The following is a 14,092-nucleotide window of genomic DNA, read 5'->3' on the forward strand; positions in this document are numbered from 1 at the left end:
CCTGCTAAAATCATTAAGTGAAGCTTAGAGCTAGAAGTAAAACAAAACAAAAAAATACACAGCAGCTAGTAGGAAACAGTACAATTTTATTACAGGTATTGTGTGTATTTGCAGGAGTGCAGCCAAGATACCAATCTCCAGCCCGGTAGTCATCACCCCAATGGTCAGCAGTGTGGACAGGAGCTTCTTTGCTGAGACACAAGAGACAGGCTCATATACAGACATGCACAAACCAAAAGGCAGGCAAAATGCACCGATTTCTAGTGTTTTAAAGCTGAAATAGTGCTGAACTGAACATCCAGTTGCAAAATTATCCCAGACCCAGTGTGCATGCTTTCAGTGTCTGAAACCGGTTGGTATAGAGAAATGTATGAATACAGCTGAATAATACAAGCACTACATACTTAACTACTAATAATTAAGGTGCTAACTAGCCACTACATAGTTTTCAAAGTAAACGGTAGCTAAAACAATCATAGCCTGTAGCATACATAAAGTTCCAACACCACAAAACAGGTTTAATTAGCCTCTTTCTAGTGATCAAAACAACCATCCTAGACAGCCAGCATAAAAGGCCAAACAGGTTATGTGTTGACTTGCCCATGAAGTGAATATGCACACACAAGTCACAAAAAAGATCAAGACGGTTTCAATGCACTTCCTATTTACAGACAAAGTGCTCATTATGTCTAAAAGCACCACAGCAGTCCAACACACCCCGGATGTTGAGCTAAAGTTGTCTGTTCAAAATAATTTTGGGTCCTTGAGCGTGCCCCTCTCTTAACTAAATTCAGTCTCAACTGTTTTCACAGTAACGTGGACAAGAGAGAGAAGCATTATGTTCACGCAAACCACAGTCTTGAGTCGCGTGTATGTTACAGCTTGACAGTGAAAATACCTGTCTTGAAAACCATTCTTTTTTATTTGGTGGTCTCTCGTTTTCTTTGACCTTAGAGAGAAAATAAGACAAGTACACTGTGATATCACTGTAGCAACTAACAGCAGCCTGATCATGTGTGTAAATACAGCAGTATATTGCAGCATAACCGCTCTCCCACCTCTAGTGACAGGCCATGGCTGGAGCCCTCCTTTGTGGGAGCTGTGGGGGGCGTGAGGGCAGGGTTAAAGGGGTGTGAGATGGTGATGGTGCTGGTGTCATTCACAGGGTAGTGGCACTGGACTGTCAGCCTGTCAGGGTGAAACGTAAGGATGAATTATATTTAAGGATAGTCCATAAATATTCAGACAAAATAGTTTAAAATTATAATCCATTAAAGGCTGTCCCTTAAATATCTCACTCACCTATAGCGAGGCTTTTCTTCTGTGAGGGGGTCAGGTGTGGGAAGGAGCTTCTCCATGTATCTCACTTCATTCTCATACACAAGGTGATTCCCCATCAACTGCACAGGGTCATATAGAATCCAAACAGATAGAGGGACAGATGGGTAAATGGATGAAAAATGGAATGGTGTGGATTATTGTTTAAACAAAGGACTGTAGTGTTCAATTAGTTAAGATCTTGATAATTTCAGATTACCTTGGATGAGCTCAAATTTATCAACAGTGTGACAGTAGAATTTTATTGTACGTGCCCATGACAACAGTAAAAGTCAATGGGGCTCAGTGACAAAACTTTTCTTAAATTATTCTCCTTAAATTGTTGTTCTTAAAATGTTCCTGTGGAAAAAAAAATAGGGGATTCCTAACACATGTGCAGACCTTTGTTTTTATGCATATCCCAGGTGTATGAGATGATGAATGCTGACTGTTTGTAAATACTATGCGCAATCCTGTTCATGTGATTAGCATAAGGAAACAGCCAAGAACAAATACAGATAAGAAAAAAATGATGAATGCCGAAATGTTCATGGAAACGTTCTTACACACAGTTTACGATCAAATGTGATCGTACACGTTTCGTGAATGACGCCAAATGTGTGTATGCTGAAATCATAACTATAACTTAACTGGCATAGTATCATGCCCTACGAGTGCCAATAATTGCTCTGGTGTACACCTTAAAAATAGGGTATTCTAAGTAGCACCTTTGAAGAGGAGAAATAAATTACCATCTCCCAATGAAAAATAACCCTTTACTTCTAATGAGTGTTTATGCAAGCAGTTTTAAAGAAACAGCTGCTGGTTTTAAATGCTCACCTCGACTTCCCGTTTGCCGTAGTACAGTCATTATGTTTGTCACCTTCACTAGCTGTCAACTCAGTGGACTCCACCTTTCAAAAGTTGTGTAGTGTGTACCAAACTTAAGTGCACAACAGCAGTGTCTACTCAGGGTTACAGATCCCACAGCTGCAGGGATAAAACTGAAGTAAGCTTAAAATAATTGCTCCACTCACAGTACGGATGGTACCACAAGAGTCTGGAGAAAAGGTGAAAAGGGCCCGGGTACTGTCCGAGTCAATGGGTCCACAGTTCTGATCCAGTAGGGTGGTGCGGTTTGGTTCAATTGGTGGGATGGTACGGGAAGTATCAGCCAGTACCACAATCTTCCCTTGAGGTAGGCAGACTACAGAAAAAGTTGAAAACTCAACTGACTCAGTGAAAACTTGGGTCATGAGTTGAGATGCCATTATGTATTCAGTTTCTTTGAGAGGCTTGTTGTTAAGTAATGCACAGTCGATGTGGTCCTGATATTTGCCATTCAATAGGTGAGACAGCAGCTGACTGTGCATGGAGGTGACCCAACAGCCTGTGGGGCTCCTCAAAGCACCTCAGAACTGTAGAGGGGGGAATGTATGTCTGCTTGGAGAAACTATTGTTATTGCCATTTATTATACTTTTGCATCCTCAATTGCAATCCACACCTGCACTACCCCATGACCATCACTGTAGCTTAGTGTGTACATTCCTTCAATGCACCACCTGAGGCCCAATGACTTTTCACTAAATGAGCCACGTTGCCTACTGCAGAAGAGCCAACACTAATTGGAGAAGAGGCACATCTCTCACAGATGACAAAGATGACAAAATGTTACTAGTAGGCACATGATGAGTAGCTAGGGGATGCCTATGCAGTGCTAACCCAAAGACCCCAGGGAGACATCGGTCTATTTACCATGGCAGGATGAAACCAGCTGCATCATGTTGTTAGGGTACACTCCTGGTCACAGTTAGCTACAGACACAGCCCAGCCACCAGTAAGCAATTTTGCATGAGGTACTCTGCTGTACTCCATCTGTTTAAATTTCACAGCCTCATACAGTGTTTCCATCTTTAAAACTGGGCAGATACATGGCCTCATCCTTTATGCCCCTTGCATTTTACCTAGCAGCTCCTTGACAGGAAATCTGCAGCGCTGGGCAAAGATGTGTTCTGCTGTCATCGTCTCCACATTCACCAAAGTGACCTCAACCATGGCCACCAGTCCTTGCAAGCTAAGGTCCTATACAGAGGAAGAAGGGAGACTGTGAGATGATTATTCATCACCACATAAAAAACAATTATAATCATAATCCCTTAGCATATGCTTATCCACAGTCATTTACAAACAAAGAGAACATCACTGTTCTCAACATCAGTCTCAGGAATGCAATATCACCAAGAAGGCACAGAAGTCCCATTAATAATCCATAAGTGTAAAGGTACAACATTCATGTTCAACATAAAACAGTTGACATCAAGTCAAATGTGTGATCATGGTCACAAGGGCCCAAGGTTAGACAGTACTTTTGAGTTTGAGAATTGCCAGTGGAATTAATATTTTTTTCATATTTAATTCCATTTGATCCCATTTCTAGTGTGAAGCCAGTATTGATGTCTGGTAGTACAGTAAAATGCTTTATTGAGCAGAGAGAGGTTAAGGAGGGTAGAAGAGAAAAGAACATGACAGTTGGAAGGATGAAAAGCGCAGGAGCAAAATGGCATATTGAGGCAGACGGCATATCGATGCAAAGCCTATGTATGTATCTGTATCCTCTTGTGTCAAGTGTGGTCAGCAGGAGGGGGACCCTCTTACCTCGTAAGTCATTCCCAGACTGTATAGGGGTAGTTCAATGCTGAAGTAATCCTCCCCAGTCTTCGTTAGGTACCCACCAAGCTCCACCAGCTCCCAGTCTAGCCTGCGGTTCCCCAAGTACATCTCCCACTGGAAGTCCTGGTTTCCATAGTGCAGCAGCACCAATATACCCTCTTGTGTGCACTTACCCTCCAACCTGGGAAGAACTTTCAGGCAGTGGGGTAAAAGTTGTTGAGAGGGTGGGGAAGAAAATAAAAAGAGGAACAAAAGAGGTAGCATGGCGTGGTGTGTTGGGGTGGGTGGCACAGCACTGACTTTACACACATCCGGCATTTCAAAATCATGGAGAAAAATAATTCAAACAATTTTTTTTGAACAAGTATGGGGATGAGTGACTGAATGAGGGTGAAAGACAGCATGGAGAATATAAAAGGATGGACCATTGAACTGTGGTAACCTGTGACGCAAGGGGAAAACAAAGTTACACCAACTTACCAACATTTCGTAAATCAGTCACCACAGTGCCATGGTGGTGAAAGACCTCTCCATGGGGGGAGATGTCCAAGACAAAGGTAACTCTTAAGGTGTACCTCCTGTATCCCCCATCCGTAGACTGAGGAATGAGGACAGGTCAAGGATATCTCAGATGAATGGTAGAAACTTGTACGACAACACAAATACAGGCTAGGAGTATCCCCATTGCCCATATTCTGCAGGCCTTGTACGGTCCAGTGGCTCAGCAGAAATAGCAGATAAATAAATTTAAACGGATAAATACATTTCTTCTTTAACAAAACCTGAACTCATTCAATTATCAATCAATGAAAACACATTCCTAGGTGAAATTTTATTTGTTTCTGGATGTTTATTTATTCCACAATGAAAGATATACACACACATTTGAGCATAGCGTTTTAAAAAGTTCCTGGAAGTGGTCTCACCTTCTGAGAGATGAGGAGGTTCGAGAAGGGGACTTTTAGCTGGTAAGCATGGGTGCCATTCTTGAATGGGACTAAGAAGATCTTGATCCCCAGGTCTATGGTTTCCAGAAGGGATAGAGGCTCATCCCCTATTGTGACATTGCGTAGAGACACATCATGGGGGAATGTTCCAAGGGTCACTGAAAACATCTTTTCAGATGGCATGGTGTCTGCAGGAGTTTCCAGACACAAAAGAGGGAGGATGGCAAGAAATTAAAAACAAATTGTATGGTAAAATACTGATGTTATTATTATGTCTACTTCCTATGAATTTCCTTCTCTTTGGTTACCGTCTTACAGTCTATAAGTCAGTTTTTCAGCAACAAGACACCATGGACAGTCTCACTTTGTATTTCATCTGGTGGAGTATCCCTGTCTAATTTTGCAATGGTGACATTTTCGGTCACTATTACAAGAAGGACTAGTAGTGCAGGACTGAAGAACTCTGAAGTAAAGAGGGATGAAAACCAAGAACAGGACAGATTGGAAGTGAGTGTGGATGAGCACCATAAATTTGTGAGAACAAATACTAGGTAAAGGGATGAATATGCACTGGCCAGAGTGCTAACTGATAAATGGGGTTTCCAATGAGAATACTCACTGTTAATGAATATGGGGGTTTTGGGGACATACAGAGTTTTTAGGGGTCTGAAGGACAGATGATGGGTCAAGGCCCACTGGCTATCCTTCCACTGGTGTACATAGAATAAATCTATTGATGAGGACTGGGCATACTTCCTGTCAACGACATGACTCTGGAGGAAGGAATGACAAAGAAATCCATTGATCAGACACTCGACCTGAAGAACACAAGAACACACAAGCTGTGGCAAAATGAGTAACAAAGAATGTAGGGGTGTGCCCACACAATTCCATTTACCTTAATGTGTACTCCCTTTGCTCCAAAAGGAATCCTGACCTGCACAACGCCATTCTGCAGCCCAATCTTGTAGCCAAATTCCTTGATGGAACACTCATTCAAGAGACGCGTGTCCACCCCAATCCATATACCCCTGTCCCTGAAACTGCCCGATACCAGTGGAGACAGGACCTGGGGGAAGGTCCCAACAATGTGTTCCCCATCCATTGTGGCTTTGTCTTGAAGGATGGTAGAAGGACAGATGGGAATAGTGATAGATTGGGCAGGTCAGGAATGGAACAGGGCATATCAAGACATTTTGAATAACATTGGTTTACATTACATCTGCATCTATCAAGTTGCATAAACATTTTAATTCTTTGAAATTATTCAAATTTAAGGAAGCTATGCAATTAATTTAAAACAATGGAATAAATCGGAAAACGTATGTCTCATGTCCCAGTTACAATTTTCATTCCAGAAAATTAAGGTAACACCAACACACCAGTAGCTTTTGCCAAGTGCATTAGAGAATTGTTCAGTCATACTGGCAAATGTCTGCATGATCAAAGTTTTTGGATGATTTGACACCAGAATAAAAGTAATTCATAAAAGTAACACAATGTTTGAGCTGTTTATTTGGTCAATTTAGCTAATTTAAAGTGACCAGGAGGACCAGCTGAACTGTACTTCCCAAAACTAAAAAGACAAATCAACTTCAGACTGGTCTGAATGGTTCTGCATTTTCATTCTACCTAGTGAATTCATCTGAGCATAATCCTTCAACAGGTGAGCTAAACAGTGAATATTTGGTGGCAATATTCAGAGAGTTCAGAGATATTTATGAAAGCTTCATGGCCTAATATTGCAACCTTGAAGTAAATAGAGAAAAAATGAAAAAGGACACACTCATAGTGCAGGCCACAGAGACATCAACCTGGAAAACTTTCCGCATATGGTGGTAGAATATAGAGGCACGGACCACCTCTACTGGGACCCCTCTTTCCTGGAAAAGAGTGATGGGCAGGGCAGAGCAAGGTAGAGTAGAGTTGGGGGAGATATTGAGGTTGATGGATGCAGGTGTACAATTGGGTGAAAAAACAGGAATAGGAATATCAATACAATAAAATATGTATCTGTTCTTCCAGATGTGCTAATACGTAAGAAAATGTAATTTATCCCAGTGGCTATTGATACAGATAAGAAAAGTAAACATGGAGACGGTTGTTAAAAGGATTACTTATTACAGTAAAACTTATTTTCATTGATGCACATGCAAATGGACACTAATGGTACTTACCTGATTTTACAGCATACAGTTTCTGTAAAATATACTCATTCTATCCACATACTGCAGTTGTGTCAGTTTGTGAGATGAGTATTGCCTCCTGACCTGCAACATGTATGACATCACTGACGAGTAGGGACAGCGCAAAATGATGCGGGTGTCCGTAGTGTTGATGTGGTAACCCATCACTTGTGCATCTCGCAAAGGCATAGACTCCCCTCCAAGGTATTCCGGTTTGTGGAATGCCACTTGCCATGCCTTCAGCCCATCCCCTTTCTCCTCAGGTACCTGGTATGGGCATACAACAGCGTTAACTGCTAGCAGGTGCATGTTTAGGATCCATGCTAATGTTTTGTGTGACGGCCCTCGGCCTTATGACAGTATCTGTGTTGGCCTGCCCATCGCCAGTACGCACATGAAGACAAGGGTGCAGTTAGTCAGTTAGTTAAGGCCAAGGGCCGTCACATTTACAGAATACGTCTATATTGTTTCATGTAAAAGAGGCCTTCCTATAGGCACACATATTGAATCCACTCCCAGGAATTCCAACATACAGATTCACTGTGAAAAATTCACTTGAATTCAGACAGTCAATGAGTCCTCTGTCACTAGTACAACAAATGTATTATTACAAACACAGAGGACAATACACAATATGCACGTAGCATTGACCTCTTTAATAAACACGGAGTTGGGCAGTGACTTCAGTGTGTAAGCAATACAAACCAGATTAGATGAATCTGTCCACTTTAAACCTTGGTGACTGGCAGTTGAGATTTCCTTCTTTACAGACACCTGAGGAAGGAAAAACAAAACAAATCAAATATGGTGTAATCAAAGAACTTTTAAGTGATGACCCTATAAATTCATACATTGGTTTCACCTCCATGTAATTCTCCTCACACACAATTTGTCGAGGGCTCCAGGGCTGCTGGAGACGACAGGACAGCAGGACAGGGTAGGCCATGTCCTTCCCATCAGCCTCCTTGTTCACAAACCACAAGTGCAGCCGAAACTCAGTGTCTTTCTGGAACAGGAATGACGTTCTCAGACCTCACTAAGCAGTAAAAAGTACTCTTGTTTTAAGTTACAGTTACAAAGGAATAAAATCACATGATACATTTAAAGTCATTCTTGAGAAAGCGAGAAATCTATAACAAGGCAGTCAATCTTTTCAATAATTATGTCAATCACAGTTTAAACAGCCATATTATTTGATTTAAACCTCACTCCCATATCTGACAACCTTGTTGTCCACATAGCAGGCCAGGAAGGAGGCTCGAAGGACAAGGTCACCATAAGAGTTGAATATCATGGTGTAGCCACACTCTGCTGCCCGCTGGTGGGACAAAAAGTGCACACTTCCTTTGTCTGAAATCATGGAGAGAGATATGTAAAGGAGAATAACGGATTTATTCACCACTTCAAGTTATTCAACCGCAAACTGACATGCAAGACAAGCCTGGGTAATGTAATTGTTAAGTGGTAATCCTCAGTTGGTGACACATAGTATGCCCAATGCTGGAGGGATGCAACTCTTCAGTATCTGTTGACAGTCCTTTAAACTGAACCAGAATCATTGTAAACTTTTGCAGAATGGCTGATAATGCTATGGGTCACATGATAAATGTCCTTCCAGTCAACCAAAAATCCTTATTGCTCCAAAATGGCTTTTCAGTGGGACCTTGAACTGAAATTGTACATCACTTTTAACCATATAATAAGGTATGCTACACATATCAACAGACCCCAGTATTTTTTAGCCTTAACAAGTACCTGCCCATTAAAATGGCATTTCATATTTATACCAAGCATAAATCCTCAGCCCTAATAGCACTGCCAAAAAGCAAGTATTGATTACACAAGAATTATATGAGACGTTGCATGAACACTCACCTTCAATGTCAAAGCGAACCATGTGTCCAAGAAAGTTGGACTTGACAGTCAGCCAAAAGTGATGATCATGGCACTCTGTTCTGAATGTCCCTTTACAAAATGTGAAACATCACCGACAGAAAAACTGAAGCAATCGTACTGTTGTGTAAAATTACCAGTACAATTGGAAGACTATACATCAGTCCCAGAGGTCTTCAGTGAAATATAATAAACATAAATTGCAGAGTTTGATTGCATAGTCATGCTGCTGATATGCAGGATGCACCCTCTGGAGAGCACACATCACATTTCCTCAGCAGGACACATTTTCACTGTCCTCACCATGGCACCAACACAAGAGTTAATGGTTTAGTTCTCACAGCTGACTCCAGCTAATGACATGCACCTCTGCCTTACAGTGAATGTAATGTACTAAGTGATGGCAAGGTTTTAAGTTCACATCTGCTTTGCAGTACCTTGGTACAGCAGGGAATGTATGTGCAAATGGGAACCTAAGCTGTATAAACAGAATGCACTTACCCACAGGTATGGTAGTGGGGACACAGTTACGCAAGACACAGAACAACAGCAAACTTGCTGGCCTTGAAATGCAAATAGCATTGCTTAATTCACTAATAATAATCATGCAATCATATTATCTTATGCAATTTGACAAAGTGTCTTTTCTTACGTTACAAACAATAACATAAATTAGAACTACAAACATCCTGAAGTAAATCTTACCTGAGGACTAGGACTTTTTTACAAAACCTGACGATGTCATATGGCATGGTGAATGGGAAGACGAAAAAATATATACAATTTATGTTTATTTGCGTCTTTCTATTCTTACCATTCATTCAACGCAATTTTTTTAACTGAATGCGCTGTCGACGCCACTTCACTACGACTGAATCATACACCTGGGGGACCAATTACCCCTAATAGACCATGTGACCCCGGTTTGCAAGTCCTAGGGGGTGTAGAGTTTCAGATGCTAAAATGACTCAGAAACACATTAAATAAATTATATATTTTTTTCAGACAGAGTCAGGAAAATACGTGTGAAACAATTTTAGATGTGATGTGTTTTAATAGAAAAGGAAATGGCAGATTTGTTCGTTTTTTTCTGTAACGTGTACAACGCAGATGATCCCTTGCGCGAAAACAGTGTGACAAGTAGCGACATAGCCCAACATTAAAATGAAAATAATCACGTTGTATATGTATCGCTTAATGCTAAAGTCAGTGTGAAATAACAAAGAAAAATATACATGGCCAACTCAGAGAGGGCAGAAAAAGAAGGGTACGAGACAGATAAAACGAATGGCGGCTTCAGTCCGGGCCGCAGCCTAATAGATGCTTACAGATTTAACAAGCGAACAAAATGCTGTGAATATCTCTCCGTTCAAGAATAACAGGCGACCGAAACAAATATGACATCCAGTTATGTAAGTAGAAATATTATTTCTAAATCCGGCTAAAATAACGATAGAACTAGATTTACGATGGTAATCTATGATGACAGCTGACATTCCTGCAAAATTAAGTGTTGCGAATTCTCCCGAGACACCATACATTTCCATTCGTTGATCAATTCTTGTTACAGGCTAGTGACTACTTCAATGCTCCAATATTACTTGCAGTCGTAGACTATAATGGCGCTTGCTGGGAGACTACGGATGGAAGCAACACTGCCTATTTTATTGTTCATGTACCGTTAGGTTTAAATTGCCTGCTTAGATAAATGAAAACAAGTTGATTGAGGGAAAACTGTAACGCCATGAGGATTGGTTAATAAATATTGCTTATTTAATGGAGGGTTTACATAACTTGCTGGCCATTAACAAGAGAAACATCAAATTTAGGCCATATTTTACAAGATACCAGAAACCTCAGTGTGTGCTTGTATTGTTATTTTTGTAGAAGTGGGAGAAGGAGCAGAAGAGGAGACTCCAGAATTTTCTTTCTGACCTGGCTATGCTGGGCTCCTTACAGGTGTGATCTAGTCCAAAATTGCAGAACTCATATGATAACTTTATTGCATTGCCATACCTTTTTTCTCCTTGGCCCAATCATTCTGTTATTTAGAATAGTCACAAAAATCCACAACGACCCCAAAAATTTGCACTAGAAACTGCATGGATATGGATTTTAATCAATTTGAAAACCTGTGTTGAAAATTGAGAATTTATGTAGGTCTATAGCTTACGTAGCCTGTCAACATTATCATCATTAATCAACATTATCATCTACATCAGTATTGGATGACAGGTGAGAATGATTTGCCTTTTCACCTGTCTACTCCTTTCTCTCTGTCTCTGTCCAGGGTTTTCGCTATTTTCAGCCTTGGCTGAGAGGGAGAGAGGAGCTGTTGCTCACCATAGTAAATGAGGATCTGGTAAGTATCGAAATTGAATGCCATGTATCTAACTAAAATGATTAATTTATTTTTTTACGATCTGTTCTGACACCTTGCTAGCATGAGTGCGTGCTTTTGTTTGCGTGTCTGTGTGTGTGCTCCCCCCTCCTGCAGGGATGGCACTCCCCAGGGTTCCCAGTTTCCATGGCATCGTCCTTCAGCAGTACCACTGCAGGCAGCAGCAGCAGCAGTGATGTCAGCTCTCCACTCTCTGGAGTCCAGCCCACACAGGGACCACCACAGCAGGCTAGCAGGTCAGAGGAAACAAGTATTTGCATATGTGTGCACATACAAACATACACCAGATCTGGGAAAAATACATATTTTAAAAACCTTACCCCTTTAGATTCCTTTAAAAATTGATGATATTCATGCAAAAACAGGTTTCTAAGCAAAACATCTCCTCTCATATGAATGAAGAATTTTTGTTTTGAAAACTAGATTAGTGAAATTGTATTTTTTAAATAACATTTATTTTTACTGGAATTTTACTGGTGGCTATTGGATAAAAAATTTCCAGTAATTATTTGATGCATGCGTAAATATAGAAAATATCACCACTTTCTACCTTTTCTCTCTTCAGTAGCAATGAAGCCCATCTACTTCCAGCTTCTCCCAGTGAGAGGGAGATAGCTGTGCCTGTAAGAACATATTTACATATTTATGTTGTTATCAAAATGTTTTCACAGCCTGTGTGAAACTTTTCAAACATGTAAGAAAGTTATCCCTTTCTGAACTTGCAGGAAATAAACTGCACCCTTTTCCTATTGGCTGGCTATGCAAAGTATGGCAGACCCTATGCCTGGATTCGGTCTAATCACGAGCGCCTGGTGAATATTGGAGGAACGGACTCCATGGTTAGAGACACACCCATGAAACTCAAGTCAATCACAGACTGGGGCTCACAAGGTTAGCCAAAGTAATTTCAGAAACATTTTGTCCTGCGTTGTCTTGATGTTTTTCACCTTCACCTGGTTTCTCTCACCATTTCCTTGAATTGTCGCTGATTAGTCTGATACTAATTCACTTGGGAATGTTTTCAGTGGGGAATGGGGAAGTTGAAGATATCTTCCCTGTGCTCAGAAAATATTTCACTTGTTAAAATATAGAATTATTTACACATCTTGACATGTGTTTGGAGAGAATATACATATCTACGATGCTCTACCTTGATAATCCCTGCTGCAAAACATTCACTGCAGTTTACTAAATGTAATATTGTGTTGGGGGAACTTTGTAAGACGAAAGCATAATTGTTTTTAAGTCATGTTAAATGTTGCAAAAGACCCGATATGTAAGCTTTGTCTTTAATTGTTTATAAAAATGACGCATTTCATTGAGGGACCATTCTTTGAACAGAATACCAGGCTAGTATATAAAAAAGCCCTTCCTGCATGTCCATCTTGAAAGCTGTAACAAAGCCAGCAGCAAGCAGGATAAAGACACATGACTCAGCTGTTAAGATTCCTTCCCTCCACTTCTCTCTTGCAGGGACAAGGGTGTGGGATGTAGTGAGTGAACTAGTGGGTCTGTGTACCATTCCTCCTCCTGCCAATCCCTTTTCCCTGGACATGCGCTACCTTCAAACGCTTCCCCTCTCAGAGCGATTCCTGGTCTCTGGGGCGCTCATTAACTTCATGGATATGCTTGTTGTCCAATGCAGCCAGGAGGAACCATTCTACAGCAAGGGTGGGTACAAGTCTTTCAAAATCACTGACCTTTCTTAAATTATGAACATTACTCAGCACGGGACAAGTCAATCCTTGTATATGTATGTAACCATGATGAATACATACTGAAGACATATCCTCTCATGATATCCAGTTGTCCTGCAAATTGTTATTTTAGGTCAACCATTAAATTAAGATATATCCTAATGAAATGTAGCTACTCTTGCAATGCAGCTAGTAATCATAGACCCCAGCCACTTACAGTGTCATGATGTAAACCTCTTTCTGACGCAGTTGTGGAGGAGGTGGACTCCCTGAGGCGTCTCCATGTACAGGCCCTCTGGGAGGTGCAGCGCCTACGAAGCCAAGCTCTGACTGTGGAGCAGGGTCCGTCAGAACAACAGTGATAGAGGCGAGACCACAGACCCTCTGGGAGTTACTGGAAACGCTGGGTGGATCACAAATTAGGGCTTTTAGACTCCAGCAGCAGCTCCTTTAACAATGGTGATTGAGTTTGTAAGAATACTAACATCATTGCTTCTCTCTCTCTCTCCCCCCCCCCCTCTCTCTTCTCTCTCTCTCCCCCCCCCCTCTCTCTTCTCTCTCTCTCTCCCCCCCCCTCTCTTCTCTCTCTCTCTCCCCCCCCCCCCCTCTCTTCTCTCTCTCTCCCCCCCCCTCTCTCTTCTCTCTCTCTCTGTCCCCCCCCCCCCCTCTCTTCTCTCTCTCTCCCCCCCCCTCTCTCTTCTCTCTCTCTCTGTCCCCCCCCCCCCTCTCTTCTCTCTCCCCCCCCCCCCCCTTTCCCAGATTTTTATGGGCTTTTGTTTCCAATTTTCCCTAATACTTACTTTAGGCAGTCTTTGTATATTAAAATGTGCCATTTTGGGGGTTAACACTTATCCGCTTGTATATATGCATTTGAAATAAAAATCTGAGTTAATTTACAGTAATTATACAGAATGCAAAGAACACAAAATGCTTATTGTTTCATCCCAAATATGAATGTAGCAAATTAACTGCATCTCCAT

At 41.3% G+C, this 14,092-nt stretch overlaps 2 protein-coding genes across 5 annotated transcripts; one reads left to right on the plus strand and one right to left on the minus strand.

Annotated features, from left to right (window-relative positions):
* Positions 1–66: 66 nt before the first annotated feature.
* LOC118224108 lies at positions 67–9,887 on the minus strand. Of its 3 annotated transcripts, none has more exons than XM_035411298.1 (19): positions 9,720–9,887; positions 9,516–9,577; positions 8,997–9,086; positions 8,347–8,471; positions 7,984–8,127; positions 7,827–7,895; positions 7,206–7,388; positions 6,722–6,818; positions 5,834–6,051; positions 5,555–5,708; positions 4,915–5,123; positions 4,469–4,586; positions 3,974–4,179; positions 3,283–3,400; positions 2,355–2,524; positions 1,303–1,400; positions 1,059–1,188; positions 899–949; positions 67–191 (listed from the first exon to the last, which is right to left on the minus strand). In XM_035411298.1, the coding sequence occupies exons 1-19, from the start codon at positions 9,833–9,835 to the stop codon at positions 165–167; spliced, it is 2,385 nt and encodes a 794-aa protein (XP_035267189.1). In that variant the 5' UTR covers positions 9,836–9,887; the 3' UTR covers positions 67–164. The 3 variants fall into 3 exon arrangements, with proteins under 3 accessions (XP_035267189.1, XP_035267190.1, XP_035267188.1); XM_035411299.1 differs by having other exon boundaries at positions 4,915–5,042; positions 8,326–8,471; XM_035411297.1 differs by having other exon boundaries at positions 8,326–8,471.
* Positions 9,888–10,046: 159 nt separating this feature from the next.
* On the plus strand, positions 10,047–13,662 carry si:dkey-19b23.7. Of its 2 annotated transcripts, none has more exons than XM_035411301.1 (8): positions 10,047–10,426; positions 10,902–10,973; positions 11,305–11,376; positions 11,512–11,651; positions 11,984–12,038; positions 12,141–12,306; positions 12,889–13,086; positions 13,362–13,662. In XM_035411301.1, exons 1-8 carry the CDS (start codon positions 10,412–10,414, stop codon positions 13,472–13,474), a joined length of 831 nt encoding a protein of 276 aa, XP_035267192.1. In that variant the 5' UTR covers positions 10,047–10,411; the 3' UTR covers positions 13,475–13,662. The 2 variants fall into 2 exon arrangements, with proteins under 2 accessions (XP_035267192.1, XP_035267191.1); XM_035411300.1 differs by having other exon boundaries at positions 10,048–10,426; positions 11,981–12,038.
* The last annotated feature ends 430 nt before the right edge of the window (positions 13,663–14,092 follow it).

Source organism: Anguilla anguilla, chromosome 3 (assembly GCF_013347855.1).
Source record: "Anguilla anguilla isolate fAngAng1 chromosome 3, fAngAng1.pri, whole genome shotgun sequence".
NCBI lineage: Eukaryota > Metazoa > Chordata > Actinopteri > Anguilliformes > Anguillidae > Anguilla > Anguilla anguilla.